The 25858-nt window shown below is 38.5% G+C and overlaps 1 protein-coding gene across 3 annotated transcripts; it reads left to right on the top strand.

The window, feature by feature from the left end:
* The first annotated feature begins 1357 nt into the window (after window positions 1-1357).
* LOC109105031 lies at window positions 1358-25574 on the top strand. Of its 3 annotated transcripts, XM_042716486.1 has the most exons (7): window positions 22908-23298; window positions 23431-23488; window positions 24312-24638; window positions 24978-25022; window positions 25118-25249; window positions 25336-25376; window positions 25464-25574. In XM_042716486.1, the coding sequence occupies exons 1-7, from the start codon at window positions 23296-23298 to the stop codon at window positions 25551-25553; spliced, it is 696 nt and encodes a 231-aa protein (XP_042572420.1). In that variant the 5' UTR covers window positions 22908-23295; the 3' UTR covers window positions 25554-25574. The 3 variants fall into 3 exon arrangements, with proteins under 3 accessions (XP_042572419.1, XP_042572421.1, XP_042572420.1); XM_042716485.1 differs by lacking the exons at window positions 22908-23298; window positions 23431-23488 and adding an exon at window positions 1358-1538; XM_042716487.1 differs by lacking the exons at window positions 22908-23298; window positions 23431-23488; window positions 24978-25022 and adding an exon at window positions 1358-1538.
* The last annotated feature ends 284 nt before the right edge of the window (window positions 25575-25858 follow it).

Genomic DNA, 25858 nt, shown 5'->3' with positions numbered 1-25858 from the left:
ATCTTTGTGCAGTGTTTGCACTATTTCTCTCCAGAAGTTATGACTAATCAAAATGTCTTGGTACCCGTTAAAGTCAACATGAAATCAGAATTGATATTTCTTTTTTCTCATTCAAGAAGCTGTGACACAATAGGGAAGAAAAGACAAACACAACCTCCACTGCAGGCTGAATTTAAATTAGGAAGGTTTTTTTTTAAACTAGCAAGTTTTTCTTTTGGGATACTCCATCCCAAAATGAAAATTGTGTCATTAATCACTTACCCCCATGTCGTTCCAAACCCCTAAAAGCTTCGTTCATCTTCAGAACACAATTTAAGATATTTTGGATGAAAACAGGGAGGCTTGAGACTGTCCCATAGACTGCCAAATAAATAACAGTGTTAAGGTCCAGGAAAGTATGAAAAGCATCATCAGAATAGTCCATCTGCCAAGCCTCCCTGTTTTCATCCAAAATATCTTAAATTGTGTTCCAAAGATGAACAAAGCTTTTACGGGTTTCGAATGACATGGGGGTAAGTGATTAATGATAAAATTTTCATTTTGGGATGGAGCAACCCCTTAACCCCATCACACAAGTGCTTGTCAATGCAGGGGACTGTTATTGTTGCTTGGGCCAGTGTAGCCACCTTGTGGCCATTTATGACCTGCACTTCCAAAGAAAAAATCAGCTTCATGTGCAGTATGTGTACTGTATGTATACCCTAATGTACTGGTGAAAAACAAACTATACTTTGGGCTTATGCACAATCATATCTCTTTCCAGTGTCACTGGAGACATAGGTATTAATGCCACGCATATCTCTTCAAAGAGACCTGAAAAATGGTTAATAACAAACTTGGACTGGTAAAAAACAAGTTCTCATTTCTGCATCAGTCAAGCAACTGCCATTTAAATAAAAATAAATTCTAACAAATAGGCTAATTGTGTAGACCTCCTTGGAGAGAAAAGACAGTTTGCTCTGGTGTTCAGTCATTGTCCACAAGGAGGTGTCACTGAGTTCATTGTCTTTCTGTTTCGTCATTCTTTTTCTCTTTAACATATGCATGAAAGTTCAACCAACCTGGACAAGGTTCAGACAACTTGAAACCACTACAAGCACACTAGAAGAGGTTTGACACTGTCAATGACGAAAGAAAGCAAACCAAAAAGAACAACCATCAAAAACGGACACAAAGACGACTAAAAAAATCAAAGAAATGCTGAGGAATAATACAGGTGAAAAGAGCCTATGATCAAAGAAGGTGAAGATAAAAGGTGTAAGAGAAGAGAGAGAGAAAAAAAATGTTGTGAGAGGTGTTATTGTGGTTTATTTATTGCTTACAGCACTTTTACTTTTCTCTTTTTGTTTTTAATATACGCGTTTTCGGACATACAGTCGTGACAAACAATGTGCACAGCTCTCATTTTGGACATTAGTTTTTAAACACACATTGTCTGATAAAACATTAGATCATGGGCAAATGTGTCTTCCAGATCATCTATAATCTTGCTGTTTCTCTCCTACTGCTATCGCTTAGTGTCAGCGGCACCACAAATGGTAAGTATTAAGATCTGCTCTATGATGCCCTATTACTGACTAATGTCGGTCAGTAATATATTGTTAATTGTGATTTCTAGGGAACATTGTGGTATGTGTATGGTTTTGTGTGTTACTATTTAACCTTTCATCTGACAAACTGTTTTCTGACCTGATGTTAATGTCATGGTATATTATGCATAGTAGCTGGTAAATATTTTCTTGAAGTACTTAAATATGAAAATTAATTTTAGATTAAACATTCTTTTTACTTTCAAAACCTTTTGACGATAAGCTGATTTCATTTTACCTTTCCAGGATTGGAAGTTGTGATGTGAATATTACACTTATTGTCAATGCTGATACCACCTTTCCAGGATTGGAAGTTGTTGTTAAAAATAAGCAGATTTAATATTGTCAATGCCGATACCAAACTTACTTGAAATCTCTATAGGCTTTTCTTGGCCTTACCTACATTTTTGGATTTTGTTTAATTGTTTTTGGGTGTTAGGTGTGTTGTGATTCAGTGTTTTTATTGCTACTGTTAGGAGCGTGTTGAAGATAAACAGTACTATAACTATACATGGATGTCACAGGAACCCAAGAGTCTCATGGTGCAAACTCTATGGAGATGACTGTAAAGCTTTAAATTACTCAAATCACATAAGAACTGAGTGGAAGAACATCACAGAAAATGAATGGATGGCTTTCCTGGTTTTCCTGAACATATCAATGGAGGATGCAGGTTTCTACAGATGTAAAGAAGGCATGTCTATAGGCCACACTATTAATGTGACTGTGACAGGTAAGAGACATTATCTTTAGATTCACTGATAAACTGTAAACATACACATATTTTGTTAAACGTAAATAAAGACATTACTAGGACATTTATTATATTTTTAATAGATAAGGAGGATGAGGTTTCACACAATCAAAGCAACACAAGTAAGGGCATGACCATTACTGGTAACGTTTTGTTCGGACAAATGCATCTTCATTCGTTGATAAGAACCATAAATTGATAAAGACAACAACTCTTAAATATCATTTTATTCAATTCCTTCAGTATTAGGTGATCTGAATTCAGGTCCAACTGATGATCTACAGTGGCTCTGGCCATATGTGTACATCTGCAGTGGAATAGCAGGGCTGGTGGTGATAGTTATTACTGTAACATTGTTTATCATCAGATGCCAAGGTAAGTGGTTTGAGAGTTTAAACAAAACTTTACTGTTCTAGATATATACATTACAATACAACTAGATATAGTTTGAATAAAATTCTGCTTTTAATTATCTTTTTCCTTGGATGATCCTGTAGGGACCAAATCAACAAGAAAAGATATGACAGTTAAAAATAAGGTATCTTTTATCTGTTCAGTGAAACTGTTTATTGTATCTTTTGAAAATAATGTTTTGGTTTTAAAGGTTGTTTTTTTATGTTTTCACTTCCACAGTACATGGAAACACAAAGAAGTGATCTGCCTCCTCTTCCTCATCACAACACCCGTTCCCCTTCTGATCAGCTGATCTCTGCTTCATATCGTTGCTGTGAAACTCCACCTATCAGAGGATCATCATTAGCTGGAAGAGTTTCAGATGGTAGACACAACACTGTTGGCACAGAAAGAGGAGAAGAAGAGAATGCTCTGGTTTATGCTTCTTTGAATCACCAGACTATGCCAAGAGGGCCGAGAAGAACAGCAAGATATGAACCAGAACCTTCAGAATATGCTGCAATCCGGTTCCAGTGATTCAGTTAATCATTTATTGGACAATTTTATAATAATACTGAGAAATGGCCAGTGAAAAATTTTCTGCCCTACTGAAAGAAAATAATAATAATAATAAATAAAATAATAAATAATTGTGGCCAATGATGTTGTAAATTGTGGAAGGTAATAAACCACTAAACAAATGACAACAGCTTCTACAATGGATTATCTTATATGTCTATATGTAATATGTTATTTTATTAGTAAGTAGTGTCGTGTAAGTAGTGTAATATGTTATTTTATTAGTAAGTAGTGTTTTTTTTTTTTAGGCTGAACTTTTATTTATTATTTCCATGTGGTTTAGTGGTTCATATAATTTCCTAAAGTTCATAAAACAGTTACTGAATGACTTAAGGCTTTGGTAACTTTATGTAAAGGTGTCCTTGTTACATGTTACATGTACTTTCTATTATAATAACAATTAATTATGCATAATTACATGCAAGTAACCCTAAACCAAACTATAATCCTAACCCTAACCATAAATTCATGTAGTTAATTAATATTAATCCGAACTTAAATGTATAATTACACTGTAACAAGGACACCCTATAAAGTGTAACCAAGGCTTATACGCAAAAGGCAAATATTCGGTATGGAAATTCAGAGTGATAAATTTTATTTTGAATGAACAGATGTTTATATGTCTGTTCAGACTGATAAGTTTTTTGTTTTTTTATAAGAGAGGGGTTCTAATATCTTTTACATTGCATTGCGAAGAAAACTGGCTAACCAATCCACCTTTTCTTGTCGTAAAATGGGCGTGGCGATTTGTGAATTCTGTGGGTCTGGCTTCTGGTCTCATCTGTGTCTATTCCATCAACAAAACAGTTTGTTTTGCTGCTTGATATTTAAAGCTGATGTGTCTTATCATATTATTTTAATGTTTTATCTTAATTATGAACACACTGGTTTGTAGTGCAAACAGTTTTACCGTTTACTGCACGTTTGTTATTCTCCTCGTTATTTACCTATAGCGGCTAATGAACCGGAAGTCTCACCCACAGGCTTACTTCCGCGTTGAAGAAAATGGTGGATAAGAATTATTTTTTTCCTTTGGTCACCGAGCTGTTACATAAAATGAGTCATGGTGTTGTTTGATAAACACCATAGTGAATACAAAAATCTGAACTGCTGCTTGAAAAATCATGCTGAATTTACATGCCAAACACTTGAGTTGTTTAGAGAGGCCTTAAGCGATAAGAATAATTGTTCCTTTGTGTTGTTATAGTTACATTGGTGGTGTAAACTTCCATATTATCATAGAACTATAAAAATGTATAGCAGTAGATGTCATCATAGGGCCTTTACAGTAAAGTAAAGGCCCTATGATAATATTTAGTACAGTAAATATTTTACTTCATTCCTTTAGAAACAGAATTGTATAACTAAATCATTTTTTCTACTCATAAATGTATTGTAAAGTGTATTGTTATGTTTTTTTGTTTGTTTGTTTTATGCTTCTAATAGATCACCAGGCATAAGTATGTTCAAAGTTATGATTTGTATAGTATCTACACAGAGTACAAACTGAGAAGCCCACAAGAGCAAAAGCATGCAAACACATTTCCTGTATGAGCAGGGGGGAGAATGCAACTTACCAGATATGATGGTGGGATTCTTTACCACCCACAATGAAGAATAGTACATACAACCTCCTTAAAGGTCAATGAGTATAATCACTTCTATTTATACTGTACACCCACAATAAAGAACAGTAGGTATATATGACCTCCTACTGTCAATGAATTAAAGATGAATGAGTAACATACTCCCTTCTATTTATACTGTACATACTGAGTGTTTGTGTGAATGTGTGTGTGTGTGTGTGTGTGTGTGTGTGTGTGTGTGTGTGTGTGTGTGTGTGTGTGTGTGTGTGTGTGTGAATAACTTAACCCGACAGCCTATTCCTTATCAAGCTCAATGCTTACGTGCAAGTTTATAAATCAGTGTGCTGATGTTGTATTTCTGTGTGTGTGTCTATGTGTTGGTGTGTCTAGACTGGTTTCACCCAAGACTGTGACTCATTCCATTGAAGGGACCTTCCAGAAATGATTTCCTTATTTAATCTCAACACTTTATTTACCTTGACATGAGTCAGTTAGAGCATGGTTTCTCTTGGAATACGTACTAGAAGCACAGTTATAGAATGTATTTGAAAGACTTTCTTCTCATAGGGGAGCCCTTTGCTCCTAGATATTTTTAAATAATAAAAAAATGGAATAAATGTGAATATGTATGTTTGCTGCAGACTGTTGTCTGTAAATAACTAAACTGGGGTAGTATTTAAAAATAATTCAAGCAACCATCATTAATAAATGTTAATATCTTACTTTCCATCATAAATTCACCATAAAACCCCAAGAAAAGACATTCAATTTGCACTTTAAAGTGTGAATTGAATTCACAGTGTGATGTAACTGTATTAGATAGAAAACATCAAACCAAGTGGCATCTGCAAACAAATCATGCAACCTAGCTTTCTTCACTTTTTTGCAATGCCTTTTAACTGCTGTCAAGGTGATTTTATAGCGGATGTATGAAGACGAGTTCACCTAGCAGAGTAACCACAGGTGTAGTTTATCATATTAGCATATATGGTATAAACACAAGTTTGACAACAATTTTTTCTTAATTTTGAACAATAAATAGATTATTTTATAATTTGGTGAAAATGTATGTAAAGATGTGTGTATGTTTAGAAAATAAATACCACTTGATTTTATTTATTTATTTATTTTTATAATCCAATGACATAAAGTATCCATAAACTTTTGGGGACACTGTATATGACGTTTCCAGTTATGTCAAAAAAGTTCTTTCCAGTTCTGTCAGAAAGCAGAAATCTTTTCTCATTTCCCTGTAACAGGTTTTAGGTCACATGTTTTGAGTTATCCTGAGAATCATTCACCAGTATAGATTTACTTTTGGTTGTCTCTCTTCTGTTTTTCAAAATAACACCGCAAAACCTTATAGAGATCTGAGAATACAAAACGCACAAGACCACTTAAAAAAAAAAAAAAAAAAAAAAAAAAAAAAATGAGTCTAAGACTCAAATTATCAATTGCAACATTACTAAGTTATGTGAACGTTATATGTTGAAGGAATAGTTCACCCAAAATGAAAATTTTCTGAAAATGTACTCACCCTCAGGCCATCGAATGTAGATGAGTTTGTTGCTTCATTGTAACATATTTAGATAAATTTAGCATTACATCACTTGCTCACCAATGGATCCTCTGCAGTGAATGTTGTCAAAATGAGCACAAAAACAGCTGATAAAAACATCATAATAATCCACAATTAAGACGATTAACTTGAAATCATTGTTTCTGGCTAAAATGCAAGTCCTATATTCATAACATTACTTTCTCCAGATATTAGAAATTATTATTATATAGTAATAGAAACGTCAATGTCAATGTTTCAGAAGTGAAATATGCAAACATATTTGTGTCTTAAGATGGCTGCACTCAGCAGTGTTATGTTTGAGAATGAGTGTTTATAACAAACCTTTGAACAATTCTGTGAATATAAACCAAGGAAAATTTTAGATCTGCTAAGATGTTAGTTTCAGAATGCATAAATGCTCTTTCTGGAGATTATCTTCTTCAGTCTTAAGTCAGACAAATGACTCACCATATGATGCCATAAATCATTTGTCACCACCTACTGGCATAATGATATAACCTTAAGGGTCAGTGAATGAATGAGTATCGTTTACATGCACCCTCGTAATGTGATTATAATGAGATTTTGGCAATATTGCAATTAAATGCAATTCTTTGATTTAAATGATGTGAATAAACTCATAATGGCAGAAAGCATAATAGTATTAACATAGGTGGTATACGCCAATTTTAATCGAAATATACAGGCATGTAAACACCTTAATCGCAGTAATGCCACTCTGACCAAAGTGCGCATGTGCTTGTGACATACATAAATGATGTGACCTGCATCTGTAATAATACGCAGATTAGTCTCAGCCTCAGACGACACACCCACGGACCGTTGGCTAAACGTCTGATGCATATGAGACACAAAAGTGGAAACACTTCAGGAGTGTCAAAGTCATCATCGGATTGGTTGAATTCTACAGGATTTCCGGATGACTTGTGTGTCGCGTTCTTTAACATTCCACCTGGAAACAAAGATGCCGTGGCACCAAACCCCCTCACGAAAGAAGAAAGCCGTAGTGTTAACAACTGTAACGACGAGCGCTTATCAGGATCAACTAAACACTAGAGTTTCAAAAGTATGTGAAATATTTAAAGTTTGCGGCATACAATCTTTCAAATATGTCAGAGAGTTTTACACACCGGTCTGTTATTGTGACGACATTTCCACACCCCGAAACGTGATGCTGAAACTAAACAAACTGTGAATGGTTGTTTGACATGTCAGTCAAACGGACTCATGGGTGGGCCTTGGTCAAAGCAAGCTGCCATGAATTCCAGACCTTCAGCCGTCAGTCTGAAGGTCTGGCTACGCGAGACTATACGCAGATTAGAAATGATGGCTGGGAAGAAAGAATCACATTTCTGGGGAAAACATCTAGAAACGGCAAGTAGAATGCGACGGAAGTGTAGGCAAACGAATTGCCATCACATTTCTATGGCACTGAAAAAGCATGGAATACAACCGTGTTTTGCATTAGATGTAGCCTAAATAAATTAAAACAGTGGCCTAACACACCTGTTCTTTCTGAATCCATTATTTGTGCGGTGCAGTGGGGTATGTGAATAATGGTAGTGAAAAAATACCCACAATTCATCATTTGTAATCTGCGTACTGCAGGTGAATGTCACGTCATTCATGTATGTCACAAGCACATGTGCACTTTGGTCAGAGCAGCAATACTGCAATTAAGGTGTTTTTACATACCTGTATATTTTGATTAAAATCAGAGTACGCCTATGTTAATACGCTTATGCTTGCTGCGAATATGAGTTTAATCACATTATTTAAATTGAAGTATCGCGTTCACATGAGGTAAAGTTTAATCGCAATATTGCCAAAATCTCTTTATAATCGCATTAAGAGGGTGCATGTAAATGCACTCATTGGCCGAATCTTTTGGGTGAAAGGATTTAACAAGAATATTTTGCTGTTTTTTTTTCTTTCTTTTTTGCTATTTTGATTATGACTTTGCACCCCAACCCTAAAATAAAACCAATACCCACGGCAATTTGCACATATTTTACAAGGTGGCTAATTCATACGAAATTCATACAACTTCACTCATTCGAATTTGCACTTTTTGTGACAAACCATACGTATTTTACGAGGTGGCAAATTTGTAGGAATAAGTACAAAGGACCACCCCTTAACCTACCCCTCACAGAAATTGTAAAAAGAATAAGCCACCTTATACAATAAGTATGAAATTGTTGTTTTATTTTTTTTTTTATTTTTTTTTTTTTTTTTTTTTTTTTTGCAGATTTAGAAAATGTGGCTCAGCTTCAACATACAGTCATGGCCAAAAATATTGGCACCCTTGGTAAATATGATCATAGAAGGCTGTGAAAATTAATCTGCATTGTTAATCCTTTTGATCTTTTATTTTAAAAAAATCACAAAAATATAACCTTTCATTGGTTAATAAGAGTTTAAAATGGGGGGAAATATCATAATGAAATTAATGTTTTTCTCAAATACACGTTGGACACAATTATTGGCACCCCTAGAAATTCTTATGAGTAAAATATATCAGAAGTATATTCCCATACATATTCACAATTTTGAGCTCTCCAAGGTGATTATGAACATGAAATTATCCATCCAAGGCTTCCTGTTTCACAGAAATATAAATATGAGGGAAAACAAAGCCCAAATTCCCTTAATATATTTCTGAAATTAGTCAAGTGGCTTTAAGAAAAGAGCTAGAGCAGTGAAAATTCCCATTTCCACCATCAGGGCAATAATTAAGAATTTCCAATCAACAGAAAATGTTATAAATCTGTGTGGAAGAGGATGTGTCTCTATGTTGTCCTAATGCACAGTGAGAAGGAGAGTTTGAGTGGCTAAAGACTCTCCAATGACCACAGCGGAGAATTGCAGTCTTGGGGTCAGAAAACCTTAAAAAAAAAAATTGTCAAACAGCACCTACTGTACATCACCACATGTTGTTTGGGAGGGTTTCAAGAAAAATTCTCCTCGCTCATCCAAAAACAAACTCCAACATATTCAGTTATCAGACACGACTGGAACTTCAAATGGGACTGGCTTCTATGGTCAGATGAAACTAAAAAATGAGCTTTTTAGCAGCAAACACTCAAGATGGGTTTGTGAACACACGGATAAAAGTACCCCATGTGTACAATGAAAAATACTGCTGTTTTTTTGATGTTGTGGGCCTATATTTCTGCTGGAGGTCCTGGACATCTTGTTTAGACACATGGCATCATGGATTCTATCAAATACCAACAGATAAAAAAAATCAGTGACTGACTCTTATAATGGCCATGTTTGGATCTTCCACCGTACAATAATCCAAACACAAACACTCAAAAAACACACAAAATGGGTCACTGAGCACAAAACCAAGCTTCTATCTGCTATGGCCATTCCAGTCCTCTGACCTGAACCCTATAGAAAAATGAGTGTGGTGAACTGAAAGAGAAGAAGCACCAACATGGAGCTGGGAATCTAAAGGGTCTGGAGTGATTCTGGATGAAGGCATGGTCTCTGATCTCTTGTCAGGTGTTCTCTAACCTCATCAGGCATTATAGGAGAACATTTAGAGCTGTTAAACTGGCAAATGGAGGTTTCAAAAAGAATTGAATAAAAGGGTGCCGTTAATTGTGACCAATTTGTATTAGAGAAAAACATTTATTTCATAATGATATTTACCCCCATTTTTTAATTCTTATTATCCAATGAAAGGTTAGATTTTTGGTGATTTTTTTTTTAAATAATAGATCAAAAGGATTAACAATGCACATTAATTTTCACAGCCTTCTTTGGTCATATTTACCAAGGGTGCTTTTCCCAAAAGCATTGTTAGTTAACTATGGTTGCAAGTTCCTTTGAACTCTATTGGTAACAAAAGAACTTGAGAGCATAGTTGCTTTTGGGAAACATGCCCCAGATTAGCAAACCAATGTGTGAAGATAATAATAATGTCTTCAAATAAAATTCCTTTTGCATAATAAAGAAATCCCTTTTGCATAATATAGAAATCCCAATGGCTTTTATATACACTACAACCATTTAACAAGTTATGAACATCACTTGTAGACCCGGTGAAGTAACTGTGAAATGTGGTGTGACTTTTTTTTTTATTTCCTTAATGAGTAGGTGGATGAAAACACACAAGGTAGATGCCTCTGACCTAATATCACCTTGTGTTTCTCTTTCAGAAAACAAACTACACACAGTATTGTGTGATTGACAGTGTTTGGCAGACTTCGGTTAACAAAGTGTTTATTTCCTTTTTTATTTCAAAGAACTTTATATACAAAACAAATGAAACTTTTGGTTGGGTGAAAAGGAATAGAAACACTCAAATTACATGAGTGAGCTTAGCATTTTCAGTTATGAGTACACTTCCCCCTAGAGGGACCACAGTTTAAGTAAAACTTCCCTTTCCTTATTTTTTTTAACTACTTACACACAAAATATTTACTTGTGACACAATTTTTGAAACCTGACACTCAAACATCAAACATCAAACTTCACACAAAATCTGCAAAAACATATACTAATTCTCAGCCTTTAACTCGGTTTTCAATTTCATAAAACACCTTTTTTTTGCAAAACAACACACAATTCTGTATGTAACACACACAAATCTAACATGAATTAATATTATGGCAAATGTGTTTGCAAATGTTTGCTTTTGAGGTGTGTTTGTGATATTTTGAATGCATTGCTTCATTTTGAAAGTGATGTGAGGCTTTTTGTGTGTGCAATTCTTGGATTTGTGTGTAAAGTTTTGAAAGAAGAGGCAAAGTTTTGAAAATGTAAGCAGTTGAAAAAAACTGTAATGTAAACATTAAGAAAACAATAACCAGAAGATGCTCGTGTAAAAAAAGTGTTAAAACTGTTGTTTCATAAACACACCAACAAATCAGTAAAGCATTTTCTCTATTGATTTTGGTTACTGAGAATGTTACAGACAGAAGTTCTCTGTCTGTCTGTCTGTCTGTGTGTGTGTGTGTGTGTGTATGTGTGTGTGTGTGTGTGTGTGTGTGTGTGTGTGTGTGAGAGAGAGAGAGAGAGAGAGAGAGAGAGAGCAATAAGGTATGAGAGGACATGTGTCACGGTTGGTAGAACTGTCGTCTCTGCTGATTACTGTGTTGGTGGAGTTTTGTGTGTCTCTCGTTTGCACTGATTGTTTCATGTGGGCGTCTCCATTAATTGTTCATCAGTCACAGCTGCCACTCATTACCTGCTCCCTATTTATTGCCCTGTCTTCCGTCTTGTGTTTGTCAGATCATTGTTTGAAGCTCCTTGTGTTTATGCCTGGTTTCTTGTCCTTGTTCTGCCTGTTATCATTTACGCTGGATTGCTTCACTTCTGGAACCCCATCCACTCACCTCTCCACTAGATCGCCCATCTCAGTTCCTCTCCTGCTGTCTGGTTCCACCTCTACTTCCTGGCCTCCCATGACTGTATCTATCAGCATCCGGTTGTCCTGTTGGTTTCCTGTCATCATCTGTGTCAAATTCATTAAACCTTATTTTACTTGCATTTGCTTCCACACCCATTCCTTTTCATTACAACATGCAGTATCATGAAGTCACGACTGAAGAGCGTTGTAAGGCATGACACAAAGTGCACTTCAGAAACCAGACAGAAGTAATGTCATTCAAGTACTTTTGCCTAAATTTTTTGAATACTGTGAATTCGACTTACTGCACTTTTGGTGTACTGTTTTTTGTATACTATATAGTAGGAAAGTGTTTGATTTCAGACATGGTGGAAGTGTGAAATGTTGGACACTTCATGCACTCAACTGTTGTCTCCCTCAACAGGGGGATGGGCTATCACATTTGATTGTGAATGACATTATATATATATATATATATATATATGTTTGTATACAGTGCATCTCAATAAATTAGAATGTCGTGGAAAAGTTCATTTATTTCATTAATTCAACTCAAATTGTGAAACTTGTTTATTAAATAAATTCAGTGAACATAGACTGAAGTAGTTTAAGTCTTTGTTTTTTTTTTTAATTGTGATGATTTTGGCCTACATTTAACAAAAACCCACCAATTCAAACAAATTAGAATACTTCATAAGACCAATAAAAAAAATAAAAAATATACATTTTGTGAATTGTTGGCCTTCTAGTAAGCATGTTCATTTACTGTACATGTACTCAATACTTGGTAAGGGCTCCTTTTGCTTTAATAACTGTCTCAGTTTGGCATGGCATGAAGGTGATCAGTTTGTGGCACTGCTGAGGTGGTAAGCAAGCCCAGGTTTCTTTGACAGTGGCCTTCAGCTCATCTGCATTTTTTGGTCTCTTGTTTCTCATTTTCCTCTTGACAATACTCCATCGATTCTCTATGGGGTTCAGGTCTGGTGAGTTTGCGGGCCAGTCAAGCACACCAACACCATGGTCATTTAACCAACTTTTGGTGCTTTTGGCAGTGTGGGCAGGTGCCAAATCCTGCTGGAAAATGAAATCAGCATCTTTAAAAAAGCTGGTCAGCAGAAGGAAGCATGAAGTGCTCCAAAATTTCTTGGTAAACGGGTGCAGTGACTTTGGTTTTCAAAAAACACAATGGACCAACACCAGCAGATGACACTGCACCCCAAATCATCACAGACTTTGGAAACTTAACACTGGACTTCAAGCAACTTTGGCTATGAGCTTCTCCACCCTTCCTCCAGACTCTAGGACCTTGTTTTCCAAATGAAATACAAAACTTGCTCTCATCTGAAAAGAGAACTTTGGACCACTGGGCAACAGTCCAGTTCTTCTTCTCCTTAGCCCAGGTAAGACGCCTCTGACGTTGTCTGTGGTTCAGGAGTGGCTAAACAAGAGGAATACGTCAACTGTAGCCAAATTCCTTGACACGTCTGTGTGTGGTGGCTCTTGATGCCTTGACCCCAGCCTCAGTCCATTCCTTGTGAAGTTCACTCAAATTCTTGAATCGATTTTGCTTGACAATCCTCATAACACTGCGGTTCTCCCGGTTAGTTGTGCATCTTTTTCTTCCACACTTTTTCCTTCCACTCAACTTTCTGTTAACATGCTTGGATACAGCACTCTGTGAAGAGCCAGCTTCTTTGGCAATGAATGTTTGTGGCTTACCCTCCTTGTGAAGGGTGTCAATGATTGTCTTCTGGACAATTGTCAGATCAGCAGTCTTCCCCATGATTGTGTAGCCTAGTGATCCAAACTGAGAGACCATTTTAAAGGCTCAAGAAACCTTTGCAGGTGTTTTGAGTTGATTAGCTGATTGGCATGTCACCATATTCTAATTTGTTGAAATGGTGAATTGGTGGGTTTTTGTTAAATGTGAGCCAAAATCATCACAATTAAAAGAACCAAAGACTTAAACTACTTAAGTCTGTGTGCATTGAATTCATTTAATACACAAGTTTCACAATTTGAGTTGAATTACTGAAATAAATTAACTTTTCCACAACATTCTAATTTATTGAAATGCACCCGTATGTATATACATACACACATATATGTTACAGGTCCTGGGCAGTCGGGAAGACTGTAAGCAGTAATCAACTGGACATTAAATGAGAGAGAGAGACAAGAGTTAGTTGTTTCCTTAACGGTCCTCTTTGTTGTCTGAGGATGCGCTGCAATCGCCATGGTAACTCTAATCTCTCAACTGCCACCCAGAGTTCAGAAAATGCAGCTGAACTATTCAGTGCAAACTCATCATATATTTAAGCAATTAAAAAGATTAAATTTGTCAGACTGTGTACCGCTCATTCAGGGGAGGAGTTACGCTGTTAGAGTGGGGGGGGGGTTGCTGTTCCAGTTTAAAAGTATTAGCAGTGCACATTAGGAATATTTCAATATGATAATATCAAAACTAGCTTTAAGTTGACATGCTCTTGTAAGTTAACTATCAATCTGATGGCTGACTTGACGCTCTTTATTTCCTTCCTGTCAGGTTCCATTCTATTAAAATTATGAAATTGAATGACAATAATAAGTGCAAGTGCTTGTCAAGAGCATATTTATAGATTAATTCTCCTACAGGCAGAGCAGTTTTTGATAGCGCCACAACATTACACACACTTTAGCACTTCAGAATTTATATGCTTTTCCTCTGAAATAACTTTTCTTTTTTGCTGATATCACATAGGCCTTGAGGTGTATTGCATAATGTTAACCAATATACCAAACAGCTACTTAGGTATTGTTTTTTTTTTTTTTTTTACTTGCATTGGTCTCACTCCATTCTGGTATGTAACGTTCACTTTCTTGATCTAAACATTAACCCATAAATAAAGTATTTTCTTGTTGAATATCCTGTATCACTTGTATATGGGTGACATTATGAGAGTATGACTGGCAATAAATGACACTTCACATTGATTTTAAGTAGTTTGTCAAAACAAGTGAACATATTTATTTGAATCTGTAGAAGCACTTTATTGAGGTGATTTATGATGATTTTAAGCAATTTTTTCCTGTTACCAATGACAACTAAAAAGCCATCAGTCATGGTATAAGGTAAGCTTAGGGCTTCTTGCAAGAGACAGGAAGTGGTAACTCCTTAGACTTCCTGTGGTTCTGTACATAAACAAAGTTCTGTTAAAACTACTTTGGTTGCACTAGATATTTTGTTATAGTTCACTCATACAAATTATCATCTCATTCATAGTTAATATTCATTTCATACTCATGGTTTAACACATATATTTTTGTATGTTTGCATATATACTAAAATGTATAATATTGATGTATTGGTAGTGTGATGGCTCGTAAAAGAGGAGGAGGCAAATGCAGGCAATCAGAAGAAGTTTATTGATAATAGAGTCCAGTATGTAGGCAATGGTGAGAGAAGGTCTACGGTGGCGTGAGAAGTGCTGATGGTGAAGTCGGTGGTGAATGTGAAGGCGGTCGATGGATGAAACCAGGAACAGACCGGAACACTCACACGAAGACGACAACACGAACACAATCCAGAACACGAACACGGGAGACGGTAATCCAACTGGGAAGCTGAGACATGAATGAGGATCTGACAACAGACAGAGAGATGAGTGAGTTTATGTAGCTGAGTGGAGATGAGGATCAGCTGGAGCGAGACAATCAACACACAGGTGACAACAATCAACCAAACGAGCACATGGAGACTACGTGAGTACAAAAACAAACACAAAACATGACACGGAGGAACCAATGGATTTCCTACCGTGACAGTACCCCCTCCCCTAGGACGTCACCTGACGTTCCCAGCCTGCTTTACCTGTAGATTGTGATCATCAATAAGGCGGTGATCCAGTATGTCCCGAGCAGGAACCCACCTTCTCTCCTCCGGACCGTAACCTTCCCAATCCAGCAAGTACTGAAATCCGCGTCCCCTCCGTCTAGAGTCCAGAATACGATTAACCAAATATGTGGTTTCCCCCTTTAACGATACGAGGCGGGGGGGGAACCGGGGCAGGCGGGTTAACGGGGAAAAAAATCACCGGTTTAATTTTGGACACATGGAACACGGGATGAACCCTCCTGTACGCCGGAGGAAGGCTAAGACGCACTGTTACCGGATTAATGATTTTGGTAACAGAAAACGGGCCAATAAATTTGGGAGCAAGCTTATTCGAAACGGAACGCATCTGAATATTCTGGGTTGAAAGCCACACTCTTTGACCGACGACGTAACGGGGAGGCTTCGACCGGTGGCGATCGGCCTTAGCCTTGGTGCGCGACCTAGCCTGGAGCAGAGCTCTGCGAGCTCTGGTCCAGGTGCGGTGACACCTCTGGACTAGTGCGTGTGCGGAGGGGACCGAAACCTCGGATTCCGTAATGACAAAATTAGGTGGTTGGTACCCTAAACTACACTTAAATGGAGACATGCCCGTAGATGACACTGGTAAAGAATTGTGTGCGTACTCCACAATTGAGAGTTGCTGACACCAGGACGAAGGATTATTGGAAAGCCAAACATCGCAAAACCCTTTCGACATCCTGATTGGCTCGCTCGGTTTGACCATTGCTCTGGGGATGGAACCCGGAAGAAAGACTAACAGTCGCTCCTAACAATTTACAAAATTCTCGCCAAAATTTGGACACAAATTGGGGACCCCTGTCAGAAACCACGTCTGTCGGAAGGCCATGTATACGGAAGACGTGGTCAATGACAGCTACCGCTGTTTCCTTGGCTGATGGTAATTTGGGCAAGGGAATAAAATGAGTCGCCGCCTTCGAGAACCGGTCCACTACGGTTAAAATCACCGTATTGCCCTTAGAGGGCGGGAGGGCGGTAATGAAATCTAGCGAAATGTGGGGACCAGGGTCTCGAAGGGACAGACAGCGGTAAGAGTAACCCATCTGGAGGTCGATTGGAAGTCTTACCAATAGCGCAAACTGAACAAGCCAAGACGAAGTTGTGGACGTCACGAGCCATCCCAGGCCACCAAAATCGTTGCTTGACTAGAAACCTAGTTCTACTAACCCCTGGGTGACAAGCAACACTGGAACAATGACCCCACTGGAGAACGTCTGACCGTAACCCCTCCGGCACAAACAATCGGTTCGGTGGGCAACGAGCCGGGGGCGTTACCCCTTCTAAGGCAGTCAACACCTTCGATTCAACCTCCCATCTGAGCGCGGAGATAATGATGGTCCCCGGTAAAATGGGCCCGGGAGTAGCAGTACGATCGGAACGCTCAAAAAGACGGGATAAAGCATTGGGTTTGATGTTTTTGGAACCCGGCCGGTAAGAAAGTGTAAAATCGAAATGACTGAAAAACAATGCCCACCGAGCCTGCCTGGAGTTAAGTCTTTTGGCAGTTCTAATGTATTCGAGATTCTTATGGTCCGTCCATACAATGAAAGGTACACCCGACCCTTCAAGCCAGTGACGCCATTCTTCCAGTGCAAGTTTGACTGCCAACAACTCTCGATTGCCAATGTCATAATTAACTTCTGCAGGAGATAAACGGTGAGAATAATACGCGCAAGGATGCACCTTTCCGTCTGAGGATGCGCGTTGGGACAACACTGCTCCTACCCCCACCTCTGACGCGTCGACCTCCACTATGAATTGACGTGAGCGATCAGGGGTGACGAGAATGGGAGCTGAAACAAAGCAGCTTTTCAGTTTGGCAAACGCAGCCTCGGCTCGGCTGCGTTTGACCACCTGAACGTCAAACTAGGGGAGGTCAAGGCGGTCAGAGGAGCGGCTAGTTGGCTGAAATTGCGAATGAAACGCCGGTAAAAATTGGCGAACCCCAGAAATCTCTGCAGGGCCTTGCGAGACTCTGGGGATGGCCAATTTACCACAGCCTTAACCTTCTCAGGATCCATGCGAACACCCTCAGTCGAAATGATGTGTCCTAGAAAAGAAACAGACTGTGCATGAAAAACGCATTTCTCCGCCTTGACAAACAATCCATTCTCTAGCAACCGCAGAAGCACTCGTCGTACGTGTTGCACGTGTTCCTGGAGAGACGAAGAAAAAATCAATATGTCATCCAGGTAAACATATATGAACAGATCGACCATGTCTCGCAACACGTCATTAACGAGTGCTTGGAAGACTGCCGGCGAGTTCGTTAGCCCGAAAGGCATCACGCAGTACTCAAAATGGCCTCTAGGGGTGTTAAAGGCAGTCTTCCACTCATCCCCCTCCCTGATGCGGACCAAATGATAAGCATTACGTAAGTCCAATTTAGTGAAAACGGACGCTCCCTGCAACCTCTCAAAAGCTGAAGACATAAGCGGCAAAGGATAGGTATTCTTTACCGTTATGTTGTTCAGCCCTCGGTAGTCAATGCAAGGTCGCAAGGATCCGTCCTTCTTTCCCACAAAAAAGAACCCCGCCCCCGCTGGAGAAGAAGAAGGGCGGATGAACCCCGTTGCTAGAGAACTGGATATATATTTCTCCATGGCCGCCGTCTCTGGAATAGACAAAGAATATAACTTGCCCTTAGGCGGAGGAAGTTCCTGGCAATAACTCTATCGCACAGTCATAGGGACGATGAGGAGGAAGAGAATCAGCACGAGACTTCCTGAACACCTCCTTCAGGTCGTGGTACTCCGCGGGCACGTTAGCCAAATCCACTGCTTCCCCCTGAAACACAGACTCAGAAACATTAACACCAGCAGACAAAAGACAAGACCAATGACACTCCTCGCTCCAGCTAGCCACAGATCCGAGGCGCCAATCGATCCTGGGGTTGTGTTTCTGGAGCCAGGTGTGACCGAGAACAATGGGAGATTGAGGTGAGTCCGTGATGTAAAATGAAATCTCCTCCGTATGGTTGCCAGATGTGATGAGAGAAACAGGTAAAGTGGTCTGTGTGATGACTGGCAGTCTGTGTCCGTTGAGTGCAAAAGGTGCAATGGGGTGTTTGAGGGAGGTGAGAGGAATGTTGAGTCTAGTAGCAAACTTAAAGTCCATGAAACTACCCTCGGCCCCAGAATCCAACAAAGCGTGATGATCGAGTGTGTGGGTGGACCACCGTAGACTCACCGGAAGGAGTGTCGATGTAGATGAGGTCTTCCTGGCAGAGATCCCACCCGATAGTAGCCTCCGTTTTACTATCGGGCTTGGTCTTTTACCGGACAGCGCTGGATGTGATGTTCTTGGCTGAAGCAGTATAAACACAGTCCCAGGGATCTCCGCCTGATCCTCTCCTCCCGGGAGAGCCGAGCTCGCCCCACCTGCATGGGTTCAAGATCTCCCGGTGGGCTGACCGCAACCTCTGAGCGCTGACGCTGAGCCTCTGGTCTGGTCGCGAGAACTGTTCTCCCCCTCCGTCTGGCGGCTTGGTCGAGTCGGTTGTCTACTCTGATGGTGAGGTCGATCAGGCCATTGAGAGAAGTGGGGAGCTCGATGGCGCGGATCTCCTGTTGGATGTGGTCAGCCAACCCATGCAGGAAGTGATCCCACTGCGCCTCTTCGTTCCACTTACACTCCGCCGCCAGGGTGCGGAACTCAATGGAATAGTCGGATACGGACCTGTCTTCCTGACGTAGGTCCGTAAGAAGTCTAGCCGCCTCCCTCCCGGCGACGGAGCGTTCGAAGACCCGTCTCATCTCCTCCGAAAGGGCGTGGAACGAGGCACAGCAGCTGTCTTGGTTCTCCCACACCGCCGTCCCCCAGAGGGCAGCCCTCCCCGTCAGTAGTGACAAGACGAATGCCACCTTCTTTTCCTCGGTGTTAAACGTGCGGGGCTGCAGGGCGAAGTGCAGAGAACAATGAGACAGAAATGATCGACAAAACTTTGGCTCACCCGCATATTTCTCAGGGATGGGGAGGCGTGGTTCGGACTGGGAAATCCCCCCCGGAGACGATCGGCGGTGTGGGTGGCGTGGGAGGCGCAGCGGGTGGCGGTTGTTGTTGTTGTTGAGCCTGGAGAGCGAGCTCGGACACCTTCGTCACCATTGCTTGGAAAGCTCGACCCATCTCATCTATCGCCTTGTCTTGGCGATCCATACGACCAACGGCTCTCTGCAGAAACTCCTCCAGATGAGATGGGGAGCGATCGCCTGCTGCTTCCATGATGTTCAGATCCTACTGTGATGGCTCGTAAAAGAGGAGGAAGCAATTGCAGGCAATCAGAAGAAGTTTATTGATAATAGAGTCCAGTATGTAGGCAATGGTGAGAGAAGGTCTACGGTGGCGTGAGAAGTGCTGATGGTGAAGTCGGTGGTGAATGTGAAGGCGGTCGATGGATGAAACCAGGAACAGACCGGGAACACTCACATGAAGACGACAACACGAACACAATCCAGAACACGAACACGGGAGACGGTAATCCAACTGGGAAGCTGAGACATGAATGAGAATCTGACAACAGACAGAGAGATGAGTGAGTTTATGTAGCTGAGTGGAGATGAGGATCAGCTGGAGCGAAACAATCAACACACAGGTGACAACAATCAACCAAACGAGCACATGGAGACTACGTGAGTACAAAAACAAACACAAAACATGACACGGAGGAACCAATGGATTTCCTACCGTGACAGGTAGCATATAAAATGTAAAAATGTTTAACAATTCTCACAATTTTTATATTTTTATTATAAATATATAATTACATTTTTAGTATTATATAGATATATTGAGAGTCCCTTAACCACCCCTACCTTAAATCTTATATATACATATATACACTCACTAGCCACTTTATTAATAACACCTATTCAATTGCTTGGTAACACAAATTGCTAATCAGCCAATCACATGGCAGCAACTCAATGCATTTAGGTATCTAGATGTGGTGAAGAAGACTTGCTGAAGTTCAAACCGAGCATCAGAATGGGGAAGAAAGGGGATTTAAGTGACTGTGAACGAATGGTTGTTGGTGCCAGACGGGCTGGTCTGAGTATTTTAAAAACTGCTGATCTACTGGGATTTTCACACATAACTATCTCCAAGGTTTACAGAGAATGGTCTGAAAAAGAGAAAATATCCAGTGAGCGGCAGTTGTGTGGAATAAAATGCCTTGTTGATGTCAGAGGTCAGAGGAGAATGGACAGACTGGTTAGAGATGATAGAAAGGCAACAGTGACTCAAATAACCACTCGTTACAATCAAGGTATGCAGAATAGCATCTCTGAACGCACAACACGTCGAACCCTGAAGCAGATGGGCTACAGCAGCAGAATACCACAATGGGTGCCGCTCCTGACAGCTAAGAACTGGAAACGGAGAGTACAATTCGCACACGCTCACCAAAATTGGACAATAGAAGATTGGAAAAACGTTGTCTGGTCTGATGAGTCTCGATTTCTGCCGTGACATTCAGATGGTAGGGTCAGAATTTGGCGTAAAGAACACGAAAGCATGGATCCATCCTGCAGTCACCAGATCTCAATCCAATAGAGCAGCTTTGGGATGTGGTGGAACGGGAGATTCGTATCATGGATGTGCAGCGGACAAATCTGGGAGAGGAGAAGCACCAACATGGAGCTGGGAATCTAAAGGGTCTGGAGTGATTCTGAATAAAGGAATGGTCTCTGATCTCTTGTCAGGTGTTCTCTAACCTCATCAGGCATTATAGGAGAACATTTAGAGCTGTTAAACTGGCAAATGGAGGTTAAAAAAAAAAAAAAACATTTATTTCATAATGATATTTCCCCCCATTTTAAATTCTTATTATCCAATTAAAGGATACATTTTTGTGATTTTTTTTTTTTAAATAAAAGACCAAAAGGATTAACAATGCAGAAGAATTTTCACAGCCTTTTTTGATCATATTTACAAAGGGGGCCAATATTTTTGGCCACGACTGTATATATATATATATATGTGTGTGTGTGTGTGTGTGTGTGTGTGTGTGTGTGTGTGTGTGTGTGTGTGTGTGTGTGTGTGTGTGTGTGTGTTTACAATAGAAACATATGGGGGAAAACATAATTAGGCTGCAAACATATGTGTAATGGCAATAAAAAGGCTTCTTCAGTGCAAACACCACAACAATGACCTTTCATTGCCCTACTTGTTACACACAAGGTAAAGAATTGATATTTTCCGTTATAGACTGTAGAATGTGCTACTTGAAAGGGAACCACATCACAAACATACAAATAATGTGGTTGATTTTTGATTGAGATTATGATAGGAGGAGCACAGAAGAATGTTAAAAAACACTGAACAATCTAACATTTCTAGATCAATGTAGGATTTATGATGCAAAAAATGTAACGTACTTATGTCTTGTAGTAAGGTCTTTTTTTTTTTTTCTTTTTAAAATTTAAAATTCTGCACACTGTGTATCTCTGAAAGCTAATTTAGGCCTTTGTTTAGGTCACAATTAATGTGTGTATTCTGACTGTGCTGCTGTTCAGTCATTATCCACGAGGAGGTGCCACTGAGTTCATTTGAACTCATTGTGCTACAGTCAGTGTTGCCAACCAATTTTCAGTGGAAGTTGCTTAAAGGTAGGTTGATTTGTTGATAAATGAGGTTGAAATGTCATTACACGATAACGTCATTATGTAACAACATAAAATTGGTAAAATCGTGTAATTGCATGAAATAACTCAAAGTGACTAGCCATCTCAGTGAAAAATTAGATTCGAAATATGTTCATTTAGAAAAGTAATTTAAAAGTAATATAAACATATTATTTGTAGTTAAACACTGCATTGGATTATTGAAGTTACATGTTCATAAACAATTACATTGAATGTATGTTCATAATAAATATTAAAACCACACAATAGGCTATAGATTTAATTAGTATATTTTTAATTAATTATTAGAAAGGTTTGTGAAAAAAAATGGGCACATTTACTGTCAATATGAAATAATTTTCAGTATTAGTTTTCAGTTATTTTACCTATATTTTTAATTATGCTTTGCAATTTGTTGTGTTGTAGGGTTACAGGAAATGTCTTTTTATTGATTGAATCACTTTTCAAAAGTTGCTAAAAGTTGCCAAATACATTTCAAAAATAGCTAAATTAAATTAAATAAAATAGATAGTTGCTAAGTGCTTTTTGGAAAGAATATTTTTTTCTATAGGGTAGTCTAGAGAACCAAAGTTACCAAATCTAGCAACAAAACTGCTAAATTGGCAACACTGCCTACTTTTTCTTAATCCCTTTTATCTTCAATATTTGCATGAAAGTTCAAACACCCTGGACGAGGTTCAGACAACATGAAAACACTACAACTTGAAACCACTACAGACACACAAGAAGAGGTCTGACACTGTCAATGTCGAAGGAAGACAAACTAAGAAGAACAATGATCAGAAACGGACACAGACACAAAGCCGACTAACAAATAAAAATGATTGGTGAGAAACAACACAAGTGAAAAGCACCTGTGATTCAAGGATTTGAAGATACAAGTTAAGAAGTACAAGAAAAGAGAAACAGAGATGGTAAGAGATGTCTTGGAAGAACTTACAGCTTCACAAACATATGAAAGTGTGCACTGCTTTCATTTTTATATTAGATTTTAAATACGCATTTTCTGATAAAAGACCTTCAACATTAAGCAGCTCTGTCTTCAGATTATCCTGGCCACTATTGTGATATTGATGTGTGTCACTGCCAGCGGCACCATGGATGGTGAGTATTCAGACCTGCCCTATAGACTGACTGATGTTAGTCAGATATATATTCCTAAATGTGATGTGTTGGGATGTATTATGGTATATTTGTTAAATGTAATGCCATGGCATGTGTGCAATGCATATGGCAGATAATGTTCAGAGGGTTTTATGAGTAGTACCTGACCTTACAAAAGTTACAAAAGAAGAAAAAAAAAATCACTGATGTATAATAGTTTTATATACAAATATTATGTGTTATACATTTATTTATAATATACATGCTTGTAAATGTTTGCTTATAAATTTGAATACCAGAATTTTCATTTATATTTTAGATACCACTGTATACTTTGAATAATTATCTAAATGATCTTAAATCAGATTAATTTAGATGAAGAACCTTTGACTTGTCCAAAAGCATAGAATAATCAAAGGTAAAGCCTCAGACATTAACGTGCTGCATTACACTAATGGGTGTGATGCACGATTACTATGAAATGCTAAACCACCTCTATGAAAAAAAAAATTAAAAATCTAAACAAATCATCAGATGTTTAGGGTGATGTGTTTCAGCATTTGTACAAACACGTACACTTGAGATTTGTTCTTTATTTGTTCTATAAAGTTGTTCTATTAATGTTTATACCAGTAAATATTCTTGTTAGTTTAAATAACAGTATCAAAAACTTTTTTTCAGGATTGTATGAAAATTCTGCTTGTGGTCTTAAACAGTTTAATTTAGTGGATGATGTCAATACAGCTATCTAAAGACCTGACATACTAAAAAAGATTACTCTCTACTTTTTTTCTTGACCTATTTTTTTTCTTCATTCCTTTAGGGTCTGAGATGAATTGTCATTCAGTGGTCAGAGTGCCACGAAACACAGTGTTTCTAGCTCCTGTTAGGAGCGTGTTGAAGATAAACTGTACTATTACTCTAGATGGATGTCACAGGAACCCAAGAGTCTCATGGTGCAAACGCTATGGAGATGACTGTAAATCTTTAAATTACTCAAATCACATAACAACTGAGTGGAAGAACATCACAGAACATCAAGGGATGGCTTTCCTGGTTTTCCTGAACATATCAATGGAGGATGCAGGTTTCTACAGATGTAAAGAAAGCGACATGTCTATAGGCCATGTTATTAATGTGACTGTGACAGGTAAGAGACATTAGGAAAAGAAAGACATGTTTCTACATTATATAGGCCAATATATTTGTAATAGAATAAGGAGGATGAGGTTTACACATTCAAAAGCAACACAGGTAAGTTTTTTTTTTTTTTTTTTGGACAAATGCATTCATTGTTGATAAGAACCATAAGTTGATAATGACAACAACTCGACATGTCTATAGGCCACACTATTAATGTGACTGTGACAGGTAAGAGACATTATTATTAGATTCAATAATAGAATGTAAATATTCACACATTTTGTTGATTATAAATTGTAAACTATTATTTAATGTCTTTACTAAGACATTTTTATTATATTTTCAGCTGATAATAAGAATGAAGAGTTTTCACCCACTCCGAACAACACAAGTAAGGACATGACCTTTACAACATGGTATTATTGTTTTTTATTTATAATTATTACATCTCTTTAATATTTTCTCCTTGTTATGTACCTACAACAGTACATGATCTAAATACACCTCCAAACGATGGTCTGCAGCGGCTTTGGTATTCTGTATACATCTGCAGTGGAATAGTGGGGCTGGTCTTCATAGTTATGATTGTATCATTTCTTTATATCTTTAGACGCCAAGGTGAGTGATTTGAGTGTTTTAACTAAACATAACAGTTGCTTTATAAATGATACTAGTTTTTTTTTCCTTGCATAACACTTTTTTAGGGAGAAAGTCTACAAGAAAAGATATGGCAAATAAAAATCAGGTACGTTTTGTTTTAAATATGTCTGTGGAAATTTTTATCGTATCTGTTGAAACATTTTTTTTTTAAATGCTGTTTTCACTTCCACAGTTCATGGAAACACAAAAAAATGACCTGCTTCTTCCTCCCCATCTCTATCTGAACTCAGACGTGCTGACCTCTGTTGTATACCGTGTTTAAGAATCTATACTCTCACAGAAATAAGTTACAAAGCTGTCACTGGGATGATGCCCTAAGTTACAAAAGCTAAAATGTACATCTTTGTACCCTATTTACCCCCTACAGTACATATACTTCATATGTACACATTAATACTTTAAACATACATACATACGTACTAAACCTTTATAAAGGGTACGGCCCGAGTGACAGTTTTGTACCAGTGTACCTGTGCACTGATGCAGAGCAACATCAGAAGAACAGAATTATATTTAATATGCTTCTGAATCACAGGCAATGTGAAGAGAATTTTTTTTTTTTTTTTT

The sequence above is a fragment of the Cyprinus carpio genome, chromosome B1 (assembly GCF_018340385.1).
Source record: "Cyprinus carpio isolate SPL01 chromosome B1, ASM1834038v1, whole genome shotgun sequence".
Lineage (NCBI taxonomy): Eukaryota > Metazoa > Chordata > Actinopteri > Cypriniformes > Cyprinidae > Cyprinus > Cyprinus carpio.
The sequence above is the reverse complement of the archived record's forward strand: the minus strand, read 5'-3'. Positions and strand labels throughout refer to the sequence as shown.

Excerpts from the sequence above, each read along its gene's own strand:
- LOC109105031 (XM_042716485.1), top strand. The coding sequence starts at position 1,454 with ATGGGCAAATGTGTCTTCCAGATCATCTATAATCTTGCTGTTTCTCTC. Across the intron at positions 1,539-24,311 it reads TGTCAGCGGCACCACAAATG|GGTCTGAGATGAATTGTCAT; the intron begins GTAAGTATTAAG and ends TCATTCCTTTAG. Across the intron at positions 25,023-25,117 it reads ACCCACTCCGAACAACACAA|TACATGATCTAAATACACCT; the intron begins GTAAGGACATGA and ends TACCTACAACAG.